This window comes from Labrus mixtus, chromosome 2, assembly GCF_963584025.1.
Source record: "Labrus mixtus chromosome 2, fLabMix1.1, whole genome shotgun sequence".
NCBI lineage: Eukaryota > Metazoa > Chordata > Actinopteri > Labriformes > Labridae > Labrus > Labrus mixtus.
The window spans coordinates 24,919,033-24,939,478 of NC_083613.1; the positions used below are offsets into that span (position 1 = coordinate 24,919,033).

Here is a 20,446-nt window from a genome sequence, read left to right on the forward strand (position 1 = left end):
GTACTCTGAAGGACAGGTCTGAAGTGACAACATTTCACATGATATACTTACAATCTTTTTTTGTGCATGCTCTTCCTGGTTGTGTGTATCTATTTGAAAAAGGAAATGCACCAATCCAGATTGCTCTCCTGATTGCTGAACATTGAAAAAAATCTTGGATGAAGATGAATTTGGTACTTATCCGTTGATCTCTATAAAAGACATCCATTGACACTGAAACTAAAATTTTAGTTCTTTTATTTATCAAAGGTGCACTGTGGAGTTTTGATGGTCAAATGTTAAAAGTTGGAGAAGTGTGAAACAATTCTATGCTATCATTTCTGAACTGAATACACAAACTTAACTCGAAGAAATTGGTCCCTTGAACTAAAAAGCTACCAGGAGAGTGACGGTTTCACTCTTGTGGACCCCCCACCATAACTTGGGGGCATTTCTCGTAGCATTTTATCTTCAAAGTGTTCCAGGGGCCACATTTTCCTCTGAGGACAGTTGGTGTATAGAGTTATGAACATATACCACAGAATCTGTACATTTCTCCACCAAAACTACATAGTGCGTCTATTTCATTTTAAAATTCAATCAGTAGAATGCAAATGATTTCAAATCCATAACCTAGAAGTATGAGGATACCATTTATTTAGAAACTAAATGATGAGATTTCTTTTTGTTAAGCTTTTATTTCCATCTTTAATACAAAATAATTACAAATGTATTAATACAAATAAAAGTTTACAAGAAAAAATTCAAAGCCCGGGTAAATAAGACCAGAGTTAATGAACTTTATTTTAAACAACAACAACAAAAAAAGCCTGGTCATATTTTTGTCCTCAAACGGTTTCTCTTTTTAAAAGAAAATACAGACTTCCTAAATGACGATCAACATTTCTTTCTGAAATATGAAACATTTCACTGTATTATACAGCATTACCGGTAAATCAATGATCTGAGCACTTCCCCAAAAAGACAAGCATTAGTTAAACGCGCCACGGTCCACATAAGGATAGGCCAGGAAATCTCCCAGCTTGTTGCCTTGAGCATCATAGTGCAACATCCGGAAGCACTTATCACAGTAGAGGCATGGGTCACTCGGAGAAAACTGGTCATTAGTAGTAAACCACCTGAAAATAAATCAGAATTTTTTAACATGAAGTCAGAGTTTTAAAGGGCCAAAGCTGTTTAAAACATTTTTTTTGTTACACACCTTCCAATAAAGACGTGGCAAACTGCGCACTTCTGGGTAATGAGCCTGTGCTTATGTGTGAGAAGTGGATACAGCTTCTTGTCCAGGCAGTCGTTCATATGTGCCAGTCTGTAAAAAGGGTAGAGAGAGAGAGAATACAGGAGTGTTTTCTGAGGAGTCTGCGGTGACCATAACACAGATTTGTCTCACATTTCTGATATTAAGAGAGGCTTTCATGAGTGGTTACAGTGCGTTAACAATAAGTCAGCTCATAGACGGATCCACTATTACGCATTTCCTGTGTCTCAGTCTTGTGAGAGCGCTCAAAGCCTGTCTGACAATGAGGAGCTTTATTTCAAATCTTGTAGTACTAATTCAACCATTTCGAAAGTGTACAGCATTTCTCATCTTGAGACGAATCCCACTACTAAATATAATAGCCCAAAAGTTGAGCTTGTGACGGTGGAGGATGAGAATCAGAATTAACTGGCTTAATACTCCAGGAACAATAAGTATTCTAAGAAATTCATCAAATTCTTCTGTTTCTTACTCAACTGGACTGAAATGGTGGGCTTAAACAGAGAGAAAGTGCGTCTTGCTTGTAAGATTGTGAGGGGGAAATTCTTCAACAATATTCTTTATGATTTGTAGCAGCTGCTGGAGCCAATAAAAGAAAGTTATTTTTAAAGACAAGTCGAGGTGCGATGGCCTGAGGTGCCTTGTGAAAGATGTTGAATACAAAAAATAAAAACTCAATGTATGGTAAATGGCAGGTGACACCTACCCATTCACACACTGATGGCAGAGGTGACTATGTCAAGTGAAAACCAGAAGTAACTCATCCCATTCACACACATTCATACGACACCGACGATGGAGTTAAGTGTCTTGCCCAAGGACACATCGGACATGTCGCTGCAGGAGCTTGGGATCTAACCCTCAACCGTCTGGTTGAGAGACGTCCGACTCTACCAACTGAGCCACAGCCGCGCCAATGTAAAAACATGACAGGCACCTGAGAATAACTGTAAAGAGTAAAATTCAGACTTAATGTGGACGACGTCAATGCCCCGCCCGCTCGCTCTTGGTTTCTGGTCTAGACTATAACCTGCTGCGTTCACACATCGGCTCACCTCGACCTCACACTGACATTTTACAAGGTCTGCTTAAGAGTCAGAGAACAGATTCGGCACCCTTTGCATTCAGGTGTGCAGTGCGTGTGTAAAAGAGTAACATTCATACTCGTTAGAGCATTAAGTCAGAGATTTGTGTTGTGTAAAAAGTAGCTAGGTGATCGAATCATCCCGCTGCTGATCAATAACACAGCATGCGTACCTGACATCCGTGATGATGACGAGGTGTTCGCAGTCTCCCTGATGACAGTACAGGTACGGGAAGCCCACTTTAACTTTCAGATCGGCAAATCTCGTGTCCTCCATTTTGGCCTGACTGTAAGGTGGGAAGTTGCGCGCCTTTGCCCATTCAATGGTAGTCCTGTATCGAAAACACAAAGTAAGCGCTTCATGAAAATATTATTTCAAAGAGAGTGTTTGTGGAAGTTACATTTTATCTCATCAAACTCATTTCCAGTAACTGGTTACATCCCCGGTTATAATCCAGAAGAACAACAGAATTATTTTTCTCCTGACACACTGAATCATCACATTTATGGATTTTTTTTTTTATTTCTTTGGAAGGGTGATAAACCTCTGAGAGCTGTTTATTGGTAATCTGTCACATAACCTTCACAAAAACACTTTCTCAGAACAAGGTTTTCAGAGTACGAGGGGTCAAGTGAAAATGTTCTTCCATTTTTGGTTTGCTTAATAGCGAGGTTATTACATTCAATGTATCCTGATCCTGTCCTGAACAGGGATCACAAGGAGTCAATTAAAGTCCTCTCAAACCAAGATGTCTTTGTTCACAATGATTAGATAAGGCCTGGTGTCAAAAGGTGTATTGAAAGAATCCTTTTTTATTTTGATATCAATTATGAAGTATTAAAAGATGTGTTCAGAGTAGGATTTAGGGTTAGTGAGGTAACTTAAGGTTTACTCTTGTTGCCTTCTATCCTGATAGTTACTGGAAAATGGCGTCAGCTCTTAAGCAGATCCCATGGAGGTTGGCGCACAGATACTGAGAGGATCCTTTGGGAACACCCGAGAAACCCTGTTTTCTGAGCTGAGATTAGTATATCAATATTCATGGGAAAGTTTTCATAAGAAATAATTCTGCTTCTGTTTTGATACATAAGTGACAATGTTATCTAAGAGTTCTGAGAAGAGTTTTTAACGGGGGAAATAAAAGGTCACTTTCACAGCCGGGACCAGCAGCGTCTTTTGACTCGACAAAGGAGACTTCACTGCGCCTGGGGACAGAAAGGACTTTAACGATGGTCCACTGTTCTTAGTTGGTGGTGTGATTTCCCATAATAGAGAATCTGGTCTTAAAACAAGTGCTGTGCTGCGACTTTGCGACCCTGCCCTGGAGCAGAAAGACAAGCTCAAGGTCTCTGGGAGATGCAACAGGAAAATAGATTATTATGTGAATTATTCATCACATTAGCCTTTTTTTGATAATAATCTTCTAAAGAGCAAAATTATTTAATGAAAACTTTGCCCAGAATTTGAGTTTCAGTTTTTCACCTGTTTGCACCACAATAAGTTGTCATCTCTTTGCCCCTCTGTTGTGGCAGAAACTTATGGTTTATGTATAATGTCTTCCAAAGCAGAAACATTCAATCATTTGGACACACAAAAGCATAGAAATGCTGAAGGAATACAGATGAAAATGTCATACACGTCTTAAAAAAAATGCATCCAAGAAACACATTTACTGAGAGAAATACAAAGATGGACACCCTAATGGCTGCATCTGGAAAACTTAACTCATCATGTGACTGTTAAGTGTGATTGCTGTTGTCAGGCCTGTGTACATTAAAATCATGGCCTACCCGACGGTGTAAGTGTAAACTAGTGTGTTATTTCACACTGGTTGTGTCGAGGGTTCATACTTTAAAGTCTCACTATGTAAAAGAGTTTCAACCTTGTTCTGCTAAAATAATAATAAAAAGTGACTATATTATTAATTCAGTTATTATTCTTTACAAACTCAGAATGTAGTGTAGGAATAGATACATGATAAATGTAGCTTTAGTTTAATTTAAAATAAACAGACAAACATGAGCGGTATGAACTGTTTCATTTGGGGTAAACCAGAAAAAAATGGGGTGGATCAGTGAATTTCTTAAAATAATTTGAACTCAAATTAGCAGGCAGGACTGTCTTTCAGCCAAATAATCTGGAAAGGAGGCTAACTATAAGAAGAGGAGTTTGTTTTAACCAATCATTGGACCAATTGGTGGCAAAGACTCACGTGCTGATGTCCTGACACTCTGGGAATCGCATGTCGTTATAGAAAACTCCTTCAAAGAAAAAGAAAGCCGACTTGAAATGATCCTGAAAACAGAAACCATGACAAAATGTTACCGCTCGCTTTTAGGATGTGTCTTATGCACAAACATGTATGGAATCTGACCTTACAAAAAGTGGTTTGTAATGTCAAAGTCAGCTGTGTGTGAGCTCACTTTGCTGATGAAATCTGGAGCCATGTCCGGCGTGTTACTGAACTCTCCGCACACTTGCAAGTCGCTGACACAGCAGATTGCATCCTTGAGCTCTGCCAGGCTGTGGGTGCCAGTCATCCGCAGAGTCATATGGGGTCGCACGGACCTAAACTGAGGCCGATTATAAAGAAAGAAATGTCAGAATAAGATCCACGGCAGATATGAAAAAGATTGTCAGATTTGGAGGGTTTTCGGAGGCACCCTTAGGAAGGTGACATCACACCTTCTCAAAAACAGCCGGGTAGTAGACATTGATGGTTAGAATGATTTCTCCTTCGGCGATCAGGTCAGTCATCGTTTTTGGTTTTCTTCCAACAGTAATACGCTCCTGGAAATGACAAAGACAAACAAAGCTTAATAATGAGATACCTGAATGATCAGATATGTCTGGTATTCTTAAAAGACCAACCAGTTCGTCTGCGTAGAGGTTGTGTCTGTTCTTGCTTGTTTTCAGAGTAGCTTTGTAATCTTGCCTCTTTTTTCTTTGCCTGTTAAAAAAATGTAAAAAAAAATCACAGCTCATTGAACTCTGTGTTTTCACACTGTTGCTTAATCCATGACACAATACAAGAGGAAATATGTGGGGGGGGAAAAAAGTGTCATACATTAACGTGTTCAGCGTTGCATCTTCAGGTACAATCGTGTCATCAGGCTGCTGATCCGGAGGATGGCAACGCAGCGAATCAAGGCTAGAAACAGGAAGTAAAAAAAAATGTTTGTAAGCAAGGTTCAAGTTGTTAGGCTGTTCATGAGAAGAATAGCTAGTATACAATGAATTATAGCAAAACAATATGAGATATAAAAGCTGTACTAGTCTCAAAGTTAAAGAAGCTTATAATTTAGAGTGTATAATATGAATTGTCTTTTTGAGTCATCTTAAAATTGAAATGTGTTTTATTTCCTGCCTGCATCTACATATGTAAGCTGGCTTAACTAACCAAGTGCTGTTAAGGTTGTATTTTCTTCGGGTCTCAAAGCTAGGGCATTTTCTAAAATGCTTGATAGACATCATGTATGCCTTGTCACATGTAAAGCACCTTGTATTTTACAGATCAATTATTATTGATCATTGATTATGTGATCCATGTTTCCCTGAGATCTTTAAGTGATGTGTTGGCCGTTTTTAAAATGCAACAGCGTAGAGTAAGAAGACATTTTTTAAGATGCACTTCGACACTGAAAACGTCACACCGTAAGTAAGCTGCAGGTGAAAGTGTTAACACACTGGTCCAGTGAAATACACTGAAATCACGAGGACATAAAACCTTCAAATGGTCACACTGAGCACACTGTGATGTCATTAGCCAAGGACTCTTAAGGCATAAAACCTCCTGCTCCCCATTTGCTTGTCAAACACACTTTCGTCAAATTCGTTGTACGTTCACACGTTGTCATTGAATTTTATTCCAATATAATATTGTATTTGTGCAGGCTGGAGAAACATTGAGTTAATTTTCATGAGACACACGTTAGGTTTTTATTTTTAAACTTGGCCTAAACGTAGAGTCCACGTCGGCGTTGATACCTGCAGATGGATTTGAGTTCAGCCATGGTCTCCGGGTCAACCCGCATCTCTCTGGCAAAGTTGGCGTCAAACGTGTCCCCGTCCTCCTCCTTGAAGGACACGTCGCTCGGCTTCAGCCTCTTGAGCCACTCGTTTCTGAAAGCTTCGATATGAAACGGTTTGGTGTTGACATCTGTGTACTCATAATCTGGGATGTCAGTGTTTGCTTCCGACGAGAGCTCGGCCGCCGCCATGTTTCCTGTAACTTCCTCGCAACGAAGGGAATTGTGGGTTATGTAGTTTTGTAAGACTAAGCGGCTCTTGAAAGATTAACGCTGGGGCGAGGAAGCAGAGATTACTTTTGGCCCTTTCTGCTCCCACTTCTACAAAATTATCTTCTGTGCTAGAAAATGTGAAAGAAGCAATTATATTTAAATATTTTTAAACGTAAAAAAAAAAATTGAGGAAGCTATAGTTTAGACTTTTATAGTTAACTTGACATAAATGAGCTTGATGGAACCGTAGAAGTTATGGTTACATACATATTGATTATTAGTGATGGTTACAGTCTGTGTTAGGTGGGGGTTGTTTCCGCTGTATAAATCCAATTTAGAAATCGTGAAACAGACTGTAGATTATAACACCATTTAATCGGCCGAGGTCACACAACTTCACCAAACACGCATGCTTACAAATTGCTGACTGACAAAGTAACAGTGTTCACAGTGCTGCTTATATTCTGTTAAAAGGTGCAACTTCCTTTCTATTTGGGTACATCACTATAAAACAATAAAGATGACCTGACACTGATTTGTATACGTAACAGATGTAGACTCTTTGTCTAGCAAACATTTGTTGACAACATATGGTTGGCTCTTACACAAATAAAGATCTTCTACAATTTAGGTGTTTCACCCATATAAGTTTACAGCTCCAGACACCCAAAAGTAGGAGTGCTAACAGGTGGTAGACAGACTTAAATAATACACTTCACAAAGTTGCCAAGATGAATGAATTTCATGAAATTCATACTAACAGTCTGCCACCTCCCTACTTAAGTACAGTCTTAAGTTAGGCCTACTTGTAGGCTACATGGCTATGATATTCTTCCATCCCAGGAGGACTTGGAAAAGTTGTATAGCCTATTGTACTCCCCTGGCAGCTAAAATTAAGTTATCAATCTTTGCCAAAAAATAAACTAATTCTAAAAAAAACACAATTAAAAGAATATAACAGCAGAACTTAGCTTTTGCTTCCTTTTTTGCTCTGTTACACGTGAATGTGTATCTATTTAAGCGAAACTGTACTTTACTGTGATGATAGGATATCAAAGCTGATTCTGATATTGACATTTCATACCGAATTTATAAAAATCAGAATTTCATGGGTTGAAAATGACTCAACACACCAGCTACTGTTTACAATCAGCCCTGAACTTTACAAGCCCGATGCTACAAGACCACACTGGTCGGGTTGTAGATGTCATGAAATGCAATTCATGTTCCAAAACTAAATGTAATAAAGTTCCATGAGAAACGTATGCCTCACACATTCACACACACAAAGTAAGCATTTATTCAACTAATGCAGTTGGTTTAGAGCTGATGAAGTAACACACACTTTCACCTTCTCTTACAAACTCAAATTAACCTGTTGCTTTGTTTAGGGTGTGCAAAACATACATTTCCAGTGTTGTACGCAGCTGTATGCTTTTGCAAGCGTGCATGTTTTTTGGGAGGTTCTAACCCACAATCCACTGCCTATAAAATGCTTCATCCCAACACTTTGGAGGATGTTTAAATATATTTTTTATGTTTTACTTAAATTAAAAAAAAAGTATATTCTTAATTCCACTCAGAAATCAATGATAAAAACGCAGTTATAAAACAAATACTGAAATGTCAGATGAGGAGAAGAAAAATGAGATAGGATTTCATAAGAAAGAAATAATTTTGAAAGTCTCAGTAAGCTTTAAGTTTTTGCTTATTATTAGTGTTTGTGTTCAGAGTTTTGTTTTGGGGGAAAAAGAAGAAGAGGAGGAAAAACACAAAACCTACTTTTATATTTATTGACATCTCTGTACTTAGTTAGCTTTCACCCTAGTCGATGAAAATGTTTATTTTCCTCCTCCTGTTGTCATTAATAGTTTTAAGCTCTTGCCTTTAGAGTATTGATGTCTAAGAGCATTAATGCATTGTGTGAAAGAAGTCCTCTCTGAATAGATATGAGTGCATTCTGTAGGTCTGGTTGAAGTCCTCTCTGAATAGATATGTGTGCATGCTGTAGGTCTGGTTGAAGTCCTCACTGAATAGATATGTGTGCATGCTGTAGGTCTGGTTGAAGTCCTCACTGAATAGATATGTGTGCATGCTGTAGGTCTGGTTGACGTCCTCACTGAATAGATATGTGTGCATGCTGTAGGTCTGGTTGACGTCCTCACTGAATAGATATGTGTGCATGCTGTAGGTCTGGTTGAAGTCCTCACTGAATAGATATGTGTGCATGCTGTAGGTCTGGTTGAAGTCCTCACTGAATAGATATGTGTGCATGCTGTAGGTCTGGTTGAAGTCCTCACTGAATAGATGTGTGTGCATGTTTTAGGTCTTGTTGAAGTCCTCACTGAATAGATGTGTGTGCATGTTTTAGGTCTGGTTGAAGTCCTCTCTGAATAGATATGTGTGCATGCTGTAGGTCTGGTTGAAGTCCTCTCTGAATAGATGTGTGTGCATTCTGTAGGTCTGGTTGAAGTCCTCTCTGAATAGATGTGTGTGCATGTTTTAGGTCTGGTTGAAGTCCTCTCTGAATAGATGTGTGTGCATGCTGTAGGTCTGGTTGAAGTCCTCTCTGAATAGATGTGTGTGCATGCTGTAGGTCTGGTTGAAGTCCTCACTGAATAGATATGTGTGCATGCTGTAGGTCTGGTTGAAGTCCTCACTGAATAGATATGTGAGCATGCTGTAGGTCTGGTTGAAGTCCTCTCTGAATAGATATGTGTGCATTCTGTATGTCTGGTTGAAGTCCTCACTGAATAGATGTGTGTGCATGCTGTAGGTCTGGTCGAAGTCATCTCTGAATAGATATTTGTGCATGCTGTGGGTCTGGTTGAAAGGAAAACTATTGAGTTGAGTTTTCTGTACTGCTCAGAGAAAATAATATATATATATATATATATAAAACATTATATCATAAAATGCAGATTGTTTCACAAATGCTCATCTTATCTCTCCAGATGCAATCAGAAACATTTAATTCCATCCCCTGCTGTCCCTGGGCCGCCTGTGACCACTTCTGCTCCCTAAACTGTTTGGTATTGTTTGTTCTTTTACACTAGTTATTTGTATTTATTTTATTTTGTATTTACTTATAAGAAATATTAGTGTTATTACCATTTTATAAATGTTTGTCTATAAGTATTTTTTATTTTTTTAAATAAAGACATTCTGTTAAATATAAAGCTGTAAGTGGTCAAACTGTCTGCAATATAAGGGGCAACTGCTGAATTCTTGCCTAGGGCACCAAAATGGCTAGGGCCGGCTCTGTAGTCTCATAATGACAACTTGAATCCGTCTCGTATTTGCAACTGTATTAAATAGACTTTCTAACAAGAAAATAACATTCAAGCTTTTCAGATTTTTTTTTTTTATATACACCTACTAAGTTTATCATCAGTAAATTAGCTACGTGCTTTTTCTAATTTGTTCCATTGGTTTGATGCGCCAATTTTTTAAGAATAATTTTAAAAGGGAAGTTTGTTTTAAAAAAACATGTTATCGCTCAAAGTCTGGACCTTAACGCTTGAGGGGGAAGAGTAGCCTATTTTTAAAAAAAAAAATCCAGGCATAATGCGTCAATGATGAGGAGACAAATCTGTGGGCTGGTCCTGCACTTCACGGCCCCTCCCGGACTCTCACCTTATAAATATCGCGGGAGGTGAAACTACCGTTGTGTCTGCGAGAGCACAGAAAGCTAACGCAACAAGGACTGCGTACATTTTTTTTGCCGAGAAAACCCTAATTTATCTTATTAACTTAATTGTGGTATTATCTCTTATCCAAGAAGAAATGGAGACGAAAGGCAACTCACTTCAATCTGTAAGTATTTTTTCTCCACTTCACTACAACTCTCTACAGGTGTTCAGTGACAAGAAGTTTTGTAACTTTTTGTTACATCAAATCAACCTTCTTTAAACCTCTTTTTGTCTTTATTTTCAGTGTTGTCATTGACGTGTAGTCTAAGATAAGACAGTGAACTAATCTGGCATTTGAAACTGATTCAGCATCACCTAATGTTTACCTGAAAGAAAATGTGTTGTTTTAATTGGACATGTTAGACCCTCGGTGATTTCACTTTATCTGCAGGCTAATTGTTGTGGCCTTAAACAAACGGCCTGATTTATCGGTAACTTTTTTTATTTTATTTTTTTATAGGCTAGTAGCAATGCAATATGTGATGTTTTAAGGCTTCATGAAACACCCCGTTAAATATAAACTAAGCTATGAGCGAGTAGGACACTTGGACAAATACTCATATAAATTAATCTATTAGGCAGCAACCTGTTTCTTTCCTTTTCAGAACTTTAAAGAATTTCTGGAAAGAAGAGAAACAAAAGAGAAACAAGCCAAACTTGTTGATTTCTCTTTAGACATAATTTCTGGTCAATTTCCGTATCTATAGCAAAAAAATGAAACTCAAATAAATTGTATTGAAATGATAATTTCATCCAAGAGGTGTGATGGGTGTCATTTTAAAAACTGACTTTCAAGTAACATTTATTTTCCCTCCTCCCTTTTCAGGTTGACTTAAACCTTCACGCTGAGGAAGTAATGTGAGTGACAAAATTCAAAGTCTTTTATATTTTACAAGTATTTATTTATATAACCTTGTGTACGTAAAACTGAGCATCTCACTGATATGTCCTCATAATCATATTCAAGCAAACGAGACTTCATCTGCTGTTTGTAATGCACTAAACACACACTAGAGGTCAGTAGATATATCTTACTGATGCGCCCTCTTATCCAGTCAGCAAAGTCAGTAAACTGTACAAACATACACATTTAAAAAAAAAGATTCACACACTCAGCTTTTTAATATTCATCTCTGATAAAAAAAACAATATTAGGCATGCAAAGGAAGAGATTTTAAGTGGTTTATTTTGTTGAACCCATTATTACAGTTTAAAAGTACATTAAAATGAAAGCCTGAAGTTTCTTCCTCTGCCACGAGGTTCTTGTGCATGACTTTATGGCAGGTTTGTGTTTGTGATTTTGTGCATATTGGTAAGTAGAAGCCTAGAAATGTGCAATCTCTTCTGCAGGTCATCTAAAATGGATTTAGAGACTTCATTGAAGGAATGCTCTGCTGCCCTTGAACTTTTCCTGGACAATAGGTTCTCTGATGCTTTGGCTCTCTTAAAACCCTGGTAAGTCACAGACGATCTTGATAATTCGTCACTCTTGCAGTGCACAGCCTCTAATTGTGCTTTAATTTGCCCCTATCGGTGTTTGATTACTATTTCTTAAATGACATGCTTGGAATAAGCATATTGTTTTGCGTTTGTCCCCTTCAGGAAGGCTCAAAGCATGTACCACGCAATGGGCTACAGCAGCATCTTGGTGATGCAGGCAGGCATGACCTTTGAACCAAAGGACATGGATGCTGCCATGACGTCGCTGAGAGAAGCCCTGCAGACATGCCAGAGGTATGATGCAATATGTGGAAAAAACGTAATGACAGTTTTATAACGCTAAAAGATTATTTGGTTCAAAATGTATCCATATACTTTAATGATGTAAATGTTCAAAAACAGTGGACTGAAAGTCTCTGTTAAATTGTGACCATATACTTTGTGCTCCTTAAATAAGTTTTAGGAAGAAAACTGGAATAGTGGAGACTCTGACCAGTCTGTGGTACAGACAAACAGCTGACAACCTTACAGAGGGTGAGTGCAGAGTTCTACTATCTCCACAGGATACAAATTAGTGAGAGTAATTACTTGATCACATCACAAATCACATGATGACAATAATGACATACAGGGGAATTACATTCATAGTTAAGTTGGTAGTTTAAGCAACAGTGTACCCATTTGAAATGACAAACAAATGACCAGAATGGACTTAAATCTTGATAAATGTCATTGATTGAGTTCGAGTCACAGCACAAAATGCCAGTGCGGTTACTGATAGGGCTGCACAGAAGTCTTCTGTCTGGTTCTATTTAAACATAAAAGAGTTTTCCAAAAAACGATCCTGTGAAATATCAGATTAATTATTTGTTTTCCTACAAATGTTAACATGTGTGACTGTTGTCCCATTGACACTGTGAGCAAGTGCCGATTACTGTAGCCCACGAATGAGAATGTCAATCCGAATTATTTTTGCTTATTTCTTGTAAACAGAAGAGATGCATGCAGAGCTGTGCTATGCTGAAGTTCTGCTGCAGAAGGCTGCCCTCACATTCCTGGATGAGAGTATCATCGGCTTTATCAAAGGAGGGATGAGAATCCGAAATAGTTATCAGATTTTCAAGTAAGAGTGCCGAAGAGGGTCTTTTTGTGGGGGCATAAAAACCAAAAAGTTAAAATTGAGGTATATTCTGAAGTAACTTGTTGATTCTCCTTTCAGGGAATGCCAAACTATGGCAAGCGTCACAAAAGACATGGACGAAAGGAAAAGCACACATGTTCACTTCAGGGGCGGCATCAGCATGGGCATTGGATCTTTTAATCTGGTAAATGTTGCTTTTCAGTCGTCCTGTAGGCCCATATTTATGGATGCATGTCAAATCTTTTAGTGGTAAATTGTATTATAATTGAACACCTTTTTTTAACGCCCATTTTCCCTCAGATGCTGTCTCTGCTCCCGTCCAGAGTCCTCCGAGTGATGGAGTTTTTGGGCTTTTCAGGAGACCGGGTAGGTCCCGTCACATAGAACCCATATATTTCTAATTTTGTAAAGTTCCCTGTCAATATAATCAAAGTGATTTGATAGTGGAGGTTTTTCTAATGTCAAACGACATCTATCATTATGTTACAGGAAGTAGGTTTGTCAGAGCTAAGACAGGGAGCAGGCAGCAACAGCCTGCGCTCCATCCTCAGCGCTCTGACTCTGCTGATGTATCACCTCTACATTACAGTCATTCTAGGTGAGACACTGTGTTACGGGACCACTGCATCATTTCTTACAGGCATTCAATTTCCTCATTCTTTCTTTAATTTGTAAATAAAAACAATATTTAGCTTACAATGAAATAATCTCTCATGTTCCTCCATCAGGAACTGGTGATGGAAACCTTACTGAGGCTGAAGCTCTGCTGGTGCCCTACACTCAAAAGTTTCCAAATGTGAGCAGTTTGAAAAAAAAAAAAAAAAAAACACTTGTTGCAGATGTCACTATTTCAAAATGTCAGCATATTGAATGCGATCATTTGTACCTTGTCCACAGGGAGCTCTCATCCTTTTTTATACTGCAAGAATCGCTTTGCTCAAGGGGAACTTCACATTTGTAAGTATTGCCCTCGTTTGTTTTAAAAATGCAATCTCAGCTCCATGTGGTTGTAGTTATGATACATCTGGGATTCTCTGCAGGCCCAGGAGAAGTTCCTGGCATGCATTGCAGCGCAGGAAGAGTGGCGTCAGATCCACCACTTGTGTTACTGGGAGCTGATGTGGGCCTACTCCTTTGAACAAAATTGGAAGGAGGCATATAAATATGCTGAACTGCTCTGCAAAGAAAGCAAGTGGTCACAGGTAATTAACGACGTCACATTTTCTACACTTTGCACTTGCAATACTTTTTTTCATCTCTCATGAGGAGCTGTTTTTTTTCCTTCTTTTGCAGGCTGTTTACGTCTTCCAGAAAGCTTCTATCTTGAGCATGCTACCTGAGGAGGAGGTGAAGAAGCTTGGAGAAAATGTGGAGGATTTATTCAGGTAGATAAAAACAGAACCATTATTCATGCACAAAGTGTGGATGCATGTTCAACATTTCAATTGTCCTACAGTAACTGTTATTTGTTGTTTGTAGGCAGGTGGATAGTCTCAGACTGAGGATTGCTGGTAAGTCGATTCCAACGGAGAAGTTTGCAGCAAAGAAGGCCCAGAGATACTCTTCTTCTTGCCCTGTGAAACTGGTCGTACCTGCTCTGGTGAGAAAACGACAACATATTGCCCAATCACTGCTATCAACCCAGTGCTTGTTTCTAAAACATTGTTTTCTGCAGGAGATGATGTACGTATGGAATGGTTTCACTGTCGTTGGGAAAAGACCTGAGCTGACAGAGAGCATCTTGAAAACGTTAGAGAAAGCGGAGGAGGAGCTCAGAGACGATCCCAGTGAGTAAAAAGGAAGAATAACAAAAGCACTGACTAATTTGTTGTACGACCACTCTGAAACAAAAAGCTGTTTTTCTTTCATTTCTAGACCCATCTGAGTATCACCTGGATGACCAGTGTGTTGTTCAGCTACTGAAGGGCCTGTGCTTGAGACAGCTAGGGCGTCTGGTCCAGGCTGAGCTCTGCTTCAATCACGTCATTTCCAGGTATGCTCGTCTTTACACCACTGCAACACAAACACAGCTTCAGCAATCATCTGGCATCAAAAATGACAATGGTGACACTTAATAGTACAGTTGATTTTTAAAGTCCTCTTTATATACAAAGGTTCAGTTTAAGCTAACTAGTTTGTGCTAAAGCATCAAGATGTGTCATCATCTCAAATCAGTGACTCCCTGCTCATAGTGGGTATGAGAATTATTGACATTGAGCCATGTAATTATGTAGTTAAATACTTCATTGATGAATATCTCTTTAAATAAATGTCTCCGTTGAATGACTCTAAGATATGATATTGGCTTTCATTTTTTTTTTCTTTTACCTACGTAATTGGCATTCCTCTTACTTGATGATCACTTGTGATATTTGCAAACTATAATGTACGGTAATTTAAGTTTTACATTTACCTTGTCCTCTGCCCAGATAAACGCACTGTGAAGGACATTTAGTGTGCTGACTCTCACCTCATGATGCATAACGTACATAGATTCTACCCCTTTGTGTGATGACGCTTTTTTTTCTTCCTTTTACTTTTTTACAGAGAAAATGATATCAAGCATGACAACTACCTGGTGCCTTTTACCATGTATGAGTTGGGCCTGTTGCACAAGCAGAAGGGTGACATCCCAACCGCCATTACAGTGATAGAAAACGCAATGTAAGTATTTTCAGCCCATCCATGCCAGGGACGGGTTTGGTTCCACTTTGTGTTTATAACAAACAAACAAACAAACAACCAAAAATCTAAAAGCAACTCTTCCAGGATTGCCTTGATGAAATACAGTCCAACAACAGAAAAGGCATTGAGTCTTATGATAGCATTTCTTTTATTGGTTGTGAGGGTCTTAAGATTGATCCTCATTTGATCACTTTGTTCTTGTAATGAACAAACTTTCTCTGAAAGGAGAGATGTGCAAACATGTTAGTTCATGTAACACCAGTGTATAAAACAAAGGTTTAATAAATGTTTTATTTGTAGGACGAACTACAAAGACTACAACATGGAGTCAAGGCTACACTTCCGCATCCATGCAGCACTCAACACCATGGGCTCTTTTGCAGCCAAACTTCCTCCTTCACGTACTCCGGCTTAGATGACCCCGTGGTAGGAAGGTTGACGCAACTCGCAACCCTGTTTACTTCCTTGAATTCTGTGGCTGTACTTGAAATGATCAGGATTGGCATCTTGTTGTCAGTCCCTTGATAATGGTGTGTACATCCAAACTTAACTTTGTAGGTTGTTGCAGAGCAGTGCTCTGAATTTCAGCCCAGTATGCTCCTTTAATGATTCAGAAATGTGTTTTATCTGTATGTTGGTGTGTATCTGAAAGTGCATCTTATGAAAGAAAAGTGTAATGTATGTGTTGGTGTATGAATATTTTTAAGATGTTGGGTTATTTTCCATTGAAATATATCACAGCTTTTGTTTTAGCTTGAAGCTCCTTTTATCACAAGTTCTGCTTTGAGATGTTCATGAGGTTAAACTAGGTTTAATATTTAAAAATGTTTGTCAAAAAAGAAATTGAATAATATAAACTCTTATGTATTTAACTACATGCTGGTACAGTTCAACATTGTTCTAAAGATCTTGTAAATAACTTTTTAATTCCCCCTGTGTTTTATGAGTCAATATGCTGTGTTTAGTATTCACTGAATAAATATTGTGAATATAATGACAATGTCTCTTAAATGGTTACACAATGAATGTATGAGGTCAGATGATTATTGAACTTTCTAAAAACTTCCCTTGACACCTTTTTTTTAAAAAGACGACTATGCATGATCAATTAATTTTGAATTAGTTTTACCCGAGGCTCGATTGAAAATCAATCCTGCATTCAAGGAGCACTTCCCTTTTTCTGTATAACTGGATTAAGGGAAAAGCCTGGAGCAAATCTTTTAACTCCAGTCCATCTTTTAGAGGGATCCAGATTTTTCTCTGCACAGCTTTTGAGATCATAAAAAATAATAAATGAATTTACGTATATAGCACCTTAAGAAAAGTGTTACAACAAAAGCAAGTCTAAACAAAATGGGTCTTAAGCTGCTTTTTAAAAGAGTCAATAGTGCCTGCCAATCTTAAACCCAAAGGCAAAGTTTTCCAAAGTGTCGGATCTACGAACTCAAACGCACAGTCTACCTTTGCCTTAAGTCTGGAGTGTAGAACAACTAAAATACACTGAACCGACGACCTAAGATCTGCTGGGAGTGGAAAAGTGTAAAAGTTCTGAGAGGTAGGCAAGTGCCTGTCCAAGCAGGGCTTTAAAAGTAAGAACAAGAATCTTGAATTGTATTCTAAAGATCATGGCATGCCAGTGTAGAGACAACAGAATTAATGTTATATGTGACATTTTGGAGGCTTTGGTTAATAGTCTGGCTGCAGCATTTTGTACTAATTGTAAACAGTTCTGGGATGTTTCTCTGAGAAAAGTGAAAAGTGAGTCACGATAATCCAAACGGGATGAAATGTATGTATGATCATATCCATCTGAGCTGTGGGAATAATGGGCCTTAGTTTGGCCATATTTCTCAGATGGGGAAAAAAATCTTAATGGGGACGCTCTGTGTTCAGCGGCTACAGTTCTCAAGGAGGGTGGCCTGGGTTCGAATCCAACCTCCGTTCTCCTTTCTCTCATGTCATTCCTCACTCTCCTTGATTTCTGACTCTATCCACTGTCGTACCTCTAAAGGCATAAAAATCCCACAAATAAACAAAAAAAATAAATCAGAGTGAACCAGACAGTGAACATGACAGCCAAGGCACAGAGACTGACCAAAAGAAACATCTAATAAACCTGGAACTGGCCCACGAGTCTGGTGACAGTCGTAAAGAAAACAACAGCTGTAGCATTAATTCAATGTGAGAGCTACAGTATGTGGGCCTAGCAAGCTGCCATGAGACTATAACTTTAAACCACTGAGACAGAATGACCTACATATTAGGGATACATATTATTGTTCATACAACACATTCATTTGACATCTTCAGTCCCAATTTACTTTAAGATTAAGATTATGACTTTTGACATTCCTGTTGTCGACAATGTTTAAAGTTCCTCAAAACAGAAATGTCTCCCTCTGAATGTTTCAAATGGTTAAAATAGAACAAGCTCTGACCTGAAAACTAGGAAAGGTTCCAGTCAGCTTAGGTGAGTGAAGCGAAACTTGCCTCGAGTTGAGATTGATAGTGGGTTGTTGTCAGGCTTTGTTTGGGCTGAGCACTTAAGGTTCATTCTCTGAGCATCAACAGGAGAGGTCAGCTCACATTCTGTTGATCGCAAGCTGAAAGTCAAGCAGGGGGTGGGTTAAGCCATGTGAAATTAAGAAAAGGAATTTCAGCTGCAGGTTATTTCTGGTATTTAAGCACACAAGGTCACTGAAGTGTCAGCCCCTTGAGTGTCAGGCCTCATTGAGACCGAATTTGGTAAAGAACAGCGAGTCTACCTGCGCGAGTCCACTGAGCCAGGACATCTGTGACTACTGCCTTTGCCTGTATTTCCTCTGGTTGCCTGCCTAATCCATCATGCTAGAGCCCCTTCTACCCACCCTTCATTTAGTTTTAGTTTTTGGACCCGCCAATCTGTTGTGAATAAAACAGAATGTATCCCAGCACTAGAAAAACTTGCAGACATTCATGCACTTGCTCTCTGAAACATGGATATGTCCAGAAAACATGATCACACCATCTGCTCTCTGTTGACACCGAGTTCTCACACATTTCCCTCGCTGTTGGACATTGAGGTGGAACAGGTAACCTCATTTCCATAACCTGGAAATTCAACAATTTCCTCCCAGTGAGCAACAGCTACTCATTTGAATGTTTTGCGATCATGGATACTGCTCGTAAAAACCATCCCCTAATCAAGGGCTCACTGAGGTCATCAGAGAGCAAAGGTAAGGGCTCAGAGCAGCAGAGAGAAAATGGCAAAAATCCAAAGAGTCCTCTGAACCCAGCGACTTTTAGCATAGATTTGCTTCATTCTCCTCCAGTCTAAAAGCAGGTGACTCATATTATCAGAACAAGATCTGCAATGTCAAAGATGCAGGAAAAATGTTTTCTGCTTTTAACTCACTGCTCCACCCATCTCCTCCTCCACTATCTGCTCACACCAGATATGTTTGCCTCATATTCTACTGAAAAGGTTTCTACCATCAGTAACCAGTTTTTTGAGCCTGACCACAGTTTTGACAGTTAACCATCAAATCCTCCTATCCACTCTCTCTGAACTTGACATCTCAGAATCTGCCCTTTGCTGTTTCTATCCTACCTCTCAGGGAGATCTTTTAGAGTGTCTTGGAAGGGAGAAGTGTCCGAAGCGCACAACCTATCCAAACGGCTGCCTTAAGGCTCAGTTCTCGGTCCCCTTCTCTTCTCCATATACATCACCTCACTTAGTGCAATAATCTGCTTTCATGGCTTCTCATACCACGACTATGCTGCAATACCTACTTCCTCCCGTCATTCCAGCTAGATGACATTACAGTCTCAGCAAGAATTTCATCATGCCTCGCTGACGGCTCTTAATGGATAAATGAACGCGACCTTCAGCTCAACTTGTCATCCCAGCCAGTCCCTCTATGCAACCACAGATCAAGCTTGGTAAAACCAAACTCATGCCCAAGTCTGCCCGGAACCTACCGGTAGGTGTCATGATTGATGACCAACTAACATTTAAGCTACAAGTGGCCTAAGAGTCTAGCTAGAGTCCTATCGTCTGTCGCCCCCTCTAGTCCAGGGGTTCACAAACTTTTCAGGTCGTGACAGACAAAATGAGGGTGACAGAAACTGGGGAACCCCCCACTGTTCTTTAAGGTGGTTAGTTAGGTATATAATGTAGCCACAGCCACGCACACACTAATAAACCTATCCAAAAACTAGGAACACAAAATAATACAACAGCCTAAAAACAATACAAAAATGTACACATTAATTTCACTTAATGATACTGTCTTATATGACATTGGACTACTTTCTGTATATTTACAAAAATGGGTAAAAATATATATTTATGCACTTTTAAATGATTTTTAATTTTTTATAGAAAGCATCTCGCGACCCCCGTCTTGGTGGCTGGCGACCCCCCTGGGGGTCCCGACCCCCACTTTGGGAACCACTGCTCTAGTCCATTCGATCTGCACAATACCTTTGCAACTTTAAGAAAAAGCTAAAGACCCAGCTCTTTCATGAACACCTACGCACTTAATAATATTGAGAGATGATGATGACGATGATGACGATATTAAGGATGGTTTTGAAGCTGGTAAGAACTGTCAAGAGCAGCTGTAAATGTTGTTGTTGATGACTATGTAATGACTTTAATTATCTAAAAAATAAAAAAAAGTGCTCTGCCTCTGTACACCGCCTGTCAGCACCTGTGTGTTTGATCGGACTCAAAGCTGTTTGCTTGCACAGTAGAAGACCACTTTGGCTGAACATGGAGGCATCAGGATAAGATAAGATAAGATATACATACAAACACACAACACAACACATATATACATACATATCCCACCCATACAAAAAACATGAGCCCACAATACATAGACAGGATAAAAAAGTGGTATGGATGGTCCATGTGCATA

The 20,446-nt window shown here is 39.0% G+C and overlaps 2 protein-coding genes across 2 annotated transcripts; one reads left to right on the forward strand and one right to left on the reverse strand.

Annotated features, from left to right (window-relative positions):
- Window positions 1-765: 765 nt before the first annotated feature.
- Window positions 766-6,589, reverse strand: snapc3 (small nuclear RNA activating complex, polypeptide 3). Its single transcript, XM_061058066.1, has 9 exons — window positions 6,331-6,589; window positions 5,411-5,494; window positions 5,215-5,293; window positions 5,029-5,133; window positions 4,767-4,916; window positions 4,556-4,638; window positions 2,516-2,674; window positions 1,202-1,309; window positions 766-1,118 (listed from the first exon to the last, which is right to left on the reverse strand). The coding sequence occupies exons 1-9, from the start codon at window positions 6,561-6,563 to the stop codon at window positions 971-973; spliced, it is 1,149 nt and encodes a 382-aa protein (XP_060914049.1). The 5' UTR covers window positions 6,564-6,589; the 3' UTR covers window positions 766-970.
- Window positions 6,590-10,242: 3,653 nt separating this feature from the next.
- LOC132990047 (tetratricopeptide repeat protein 39B-like) lies at window positions 10,243-16,536 on the forward strand. Its single transcript, XM_061058080.1, has 18 exons — window positions 10,243-10,400; window positions 11,103-11,134; window positions 11,627-11,731; window positions 11,879-12,010; window positions 12,174-12,250; window positions 12,710-12,839; window positions 12,936-13,041; window positions 13,158-13,223; window positions 13,347-13,455; window positions 13,586-13,653; window positions 13,755-13,814; window positions 13,898-14,059; window positions 14,151-14,242; window positions 14,337-14,457; window positions 14,533-14,644; window positions 14,733-14,850; window positions 15,405-15,521; window positions 15,843-16,536. The coding sequence occupies exons 1-18, from the start codon at window positions 10,371-10,373 to the stop codon at window positions 15,955-15,957; spliced, it is 1,752 nt and encodes a 583-aa protein (XP_060914063.1). The 5' UTR covers window positions 10,243-10,370; the 3' UTR covers window positions 15,958-16,536.
- The last annotated feature ends 3,910 nt before the right edge of the window (window positions 16,537-20,446 follow it).

Coding starts and splice junctions, on each gene's coding strand:
- snapc3 (XM_061058066.1), bottom strand. CDS start 6,563: ATGGCGGCGGCCGAGCTCTCGTCGGAAGCAAACACTGACATCCCAGAT. Junction 5,495..6,330: donor GAACTCAAATCCATCTGCAG/GTATCAACGCCG, acceptor TCCTGTTTCTAG/CCTTGATTCGCTGCGTTGCC. Junction 1,310..2,515: donor GTCATCATCACGGATGTCAG/GTACGCATGCTG, acceptor CCCTTTTTACAG/ACTGGCACATATGAACGACT.
- LOC132990047 (XM_061058080.1), top strand. CDS start 10,371: ATGGAGACGAAAGGCAACTCACTTCAATCT. Junction 14,060..14,150: donor AAGAAAGCAAGTGGTCACAG/GTAATTAACGAC, acceptor CTTCTTTTGCAG/GCTGTTTACGTCTTCCAGAA. Junction 14,645..14,732: donor GGAGCTCAGAGACGATCCCA/GTGAGTAAAAAG, acceptor TTTCATTTCTAG/ACCCATCTGAGTATCACCTG.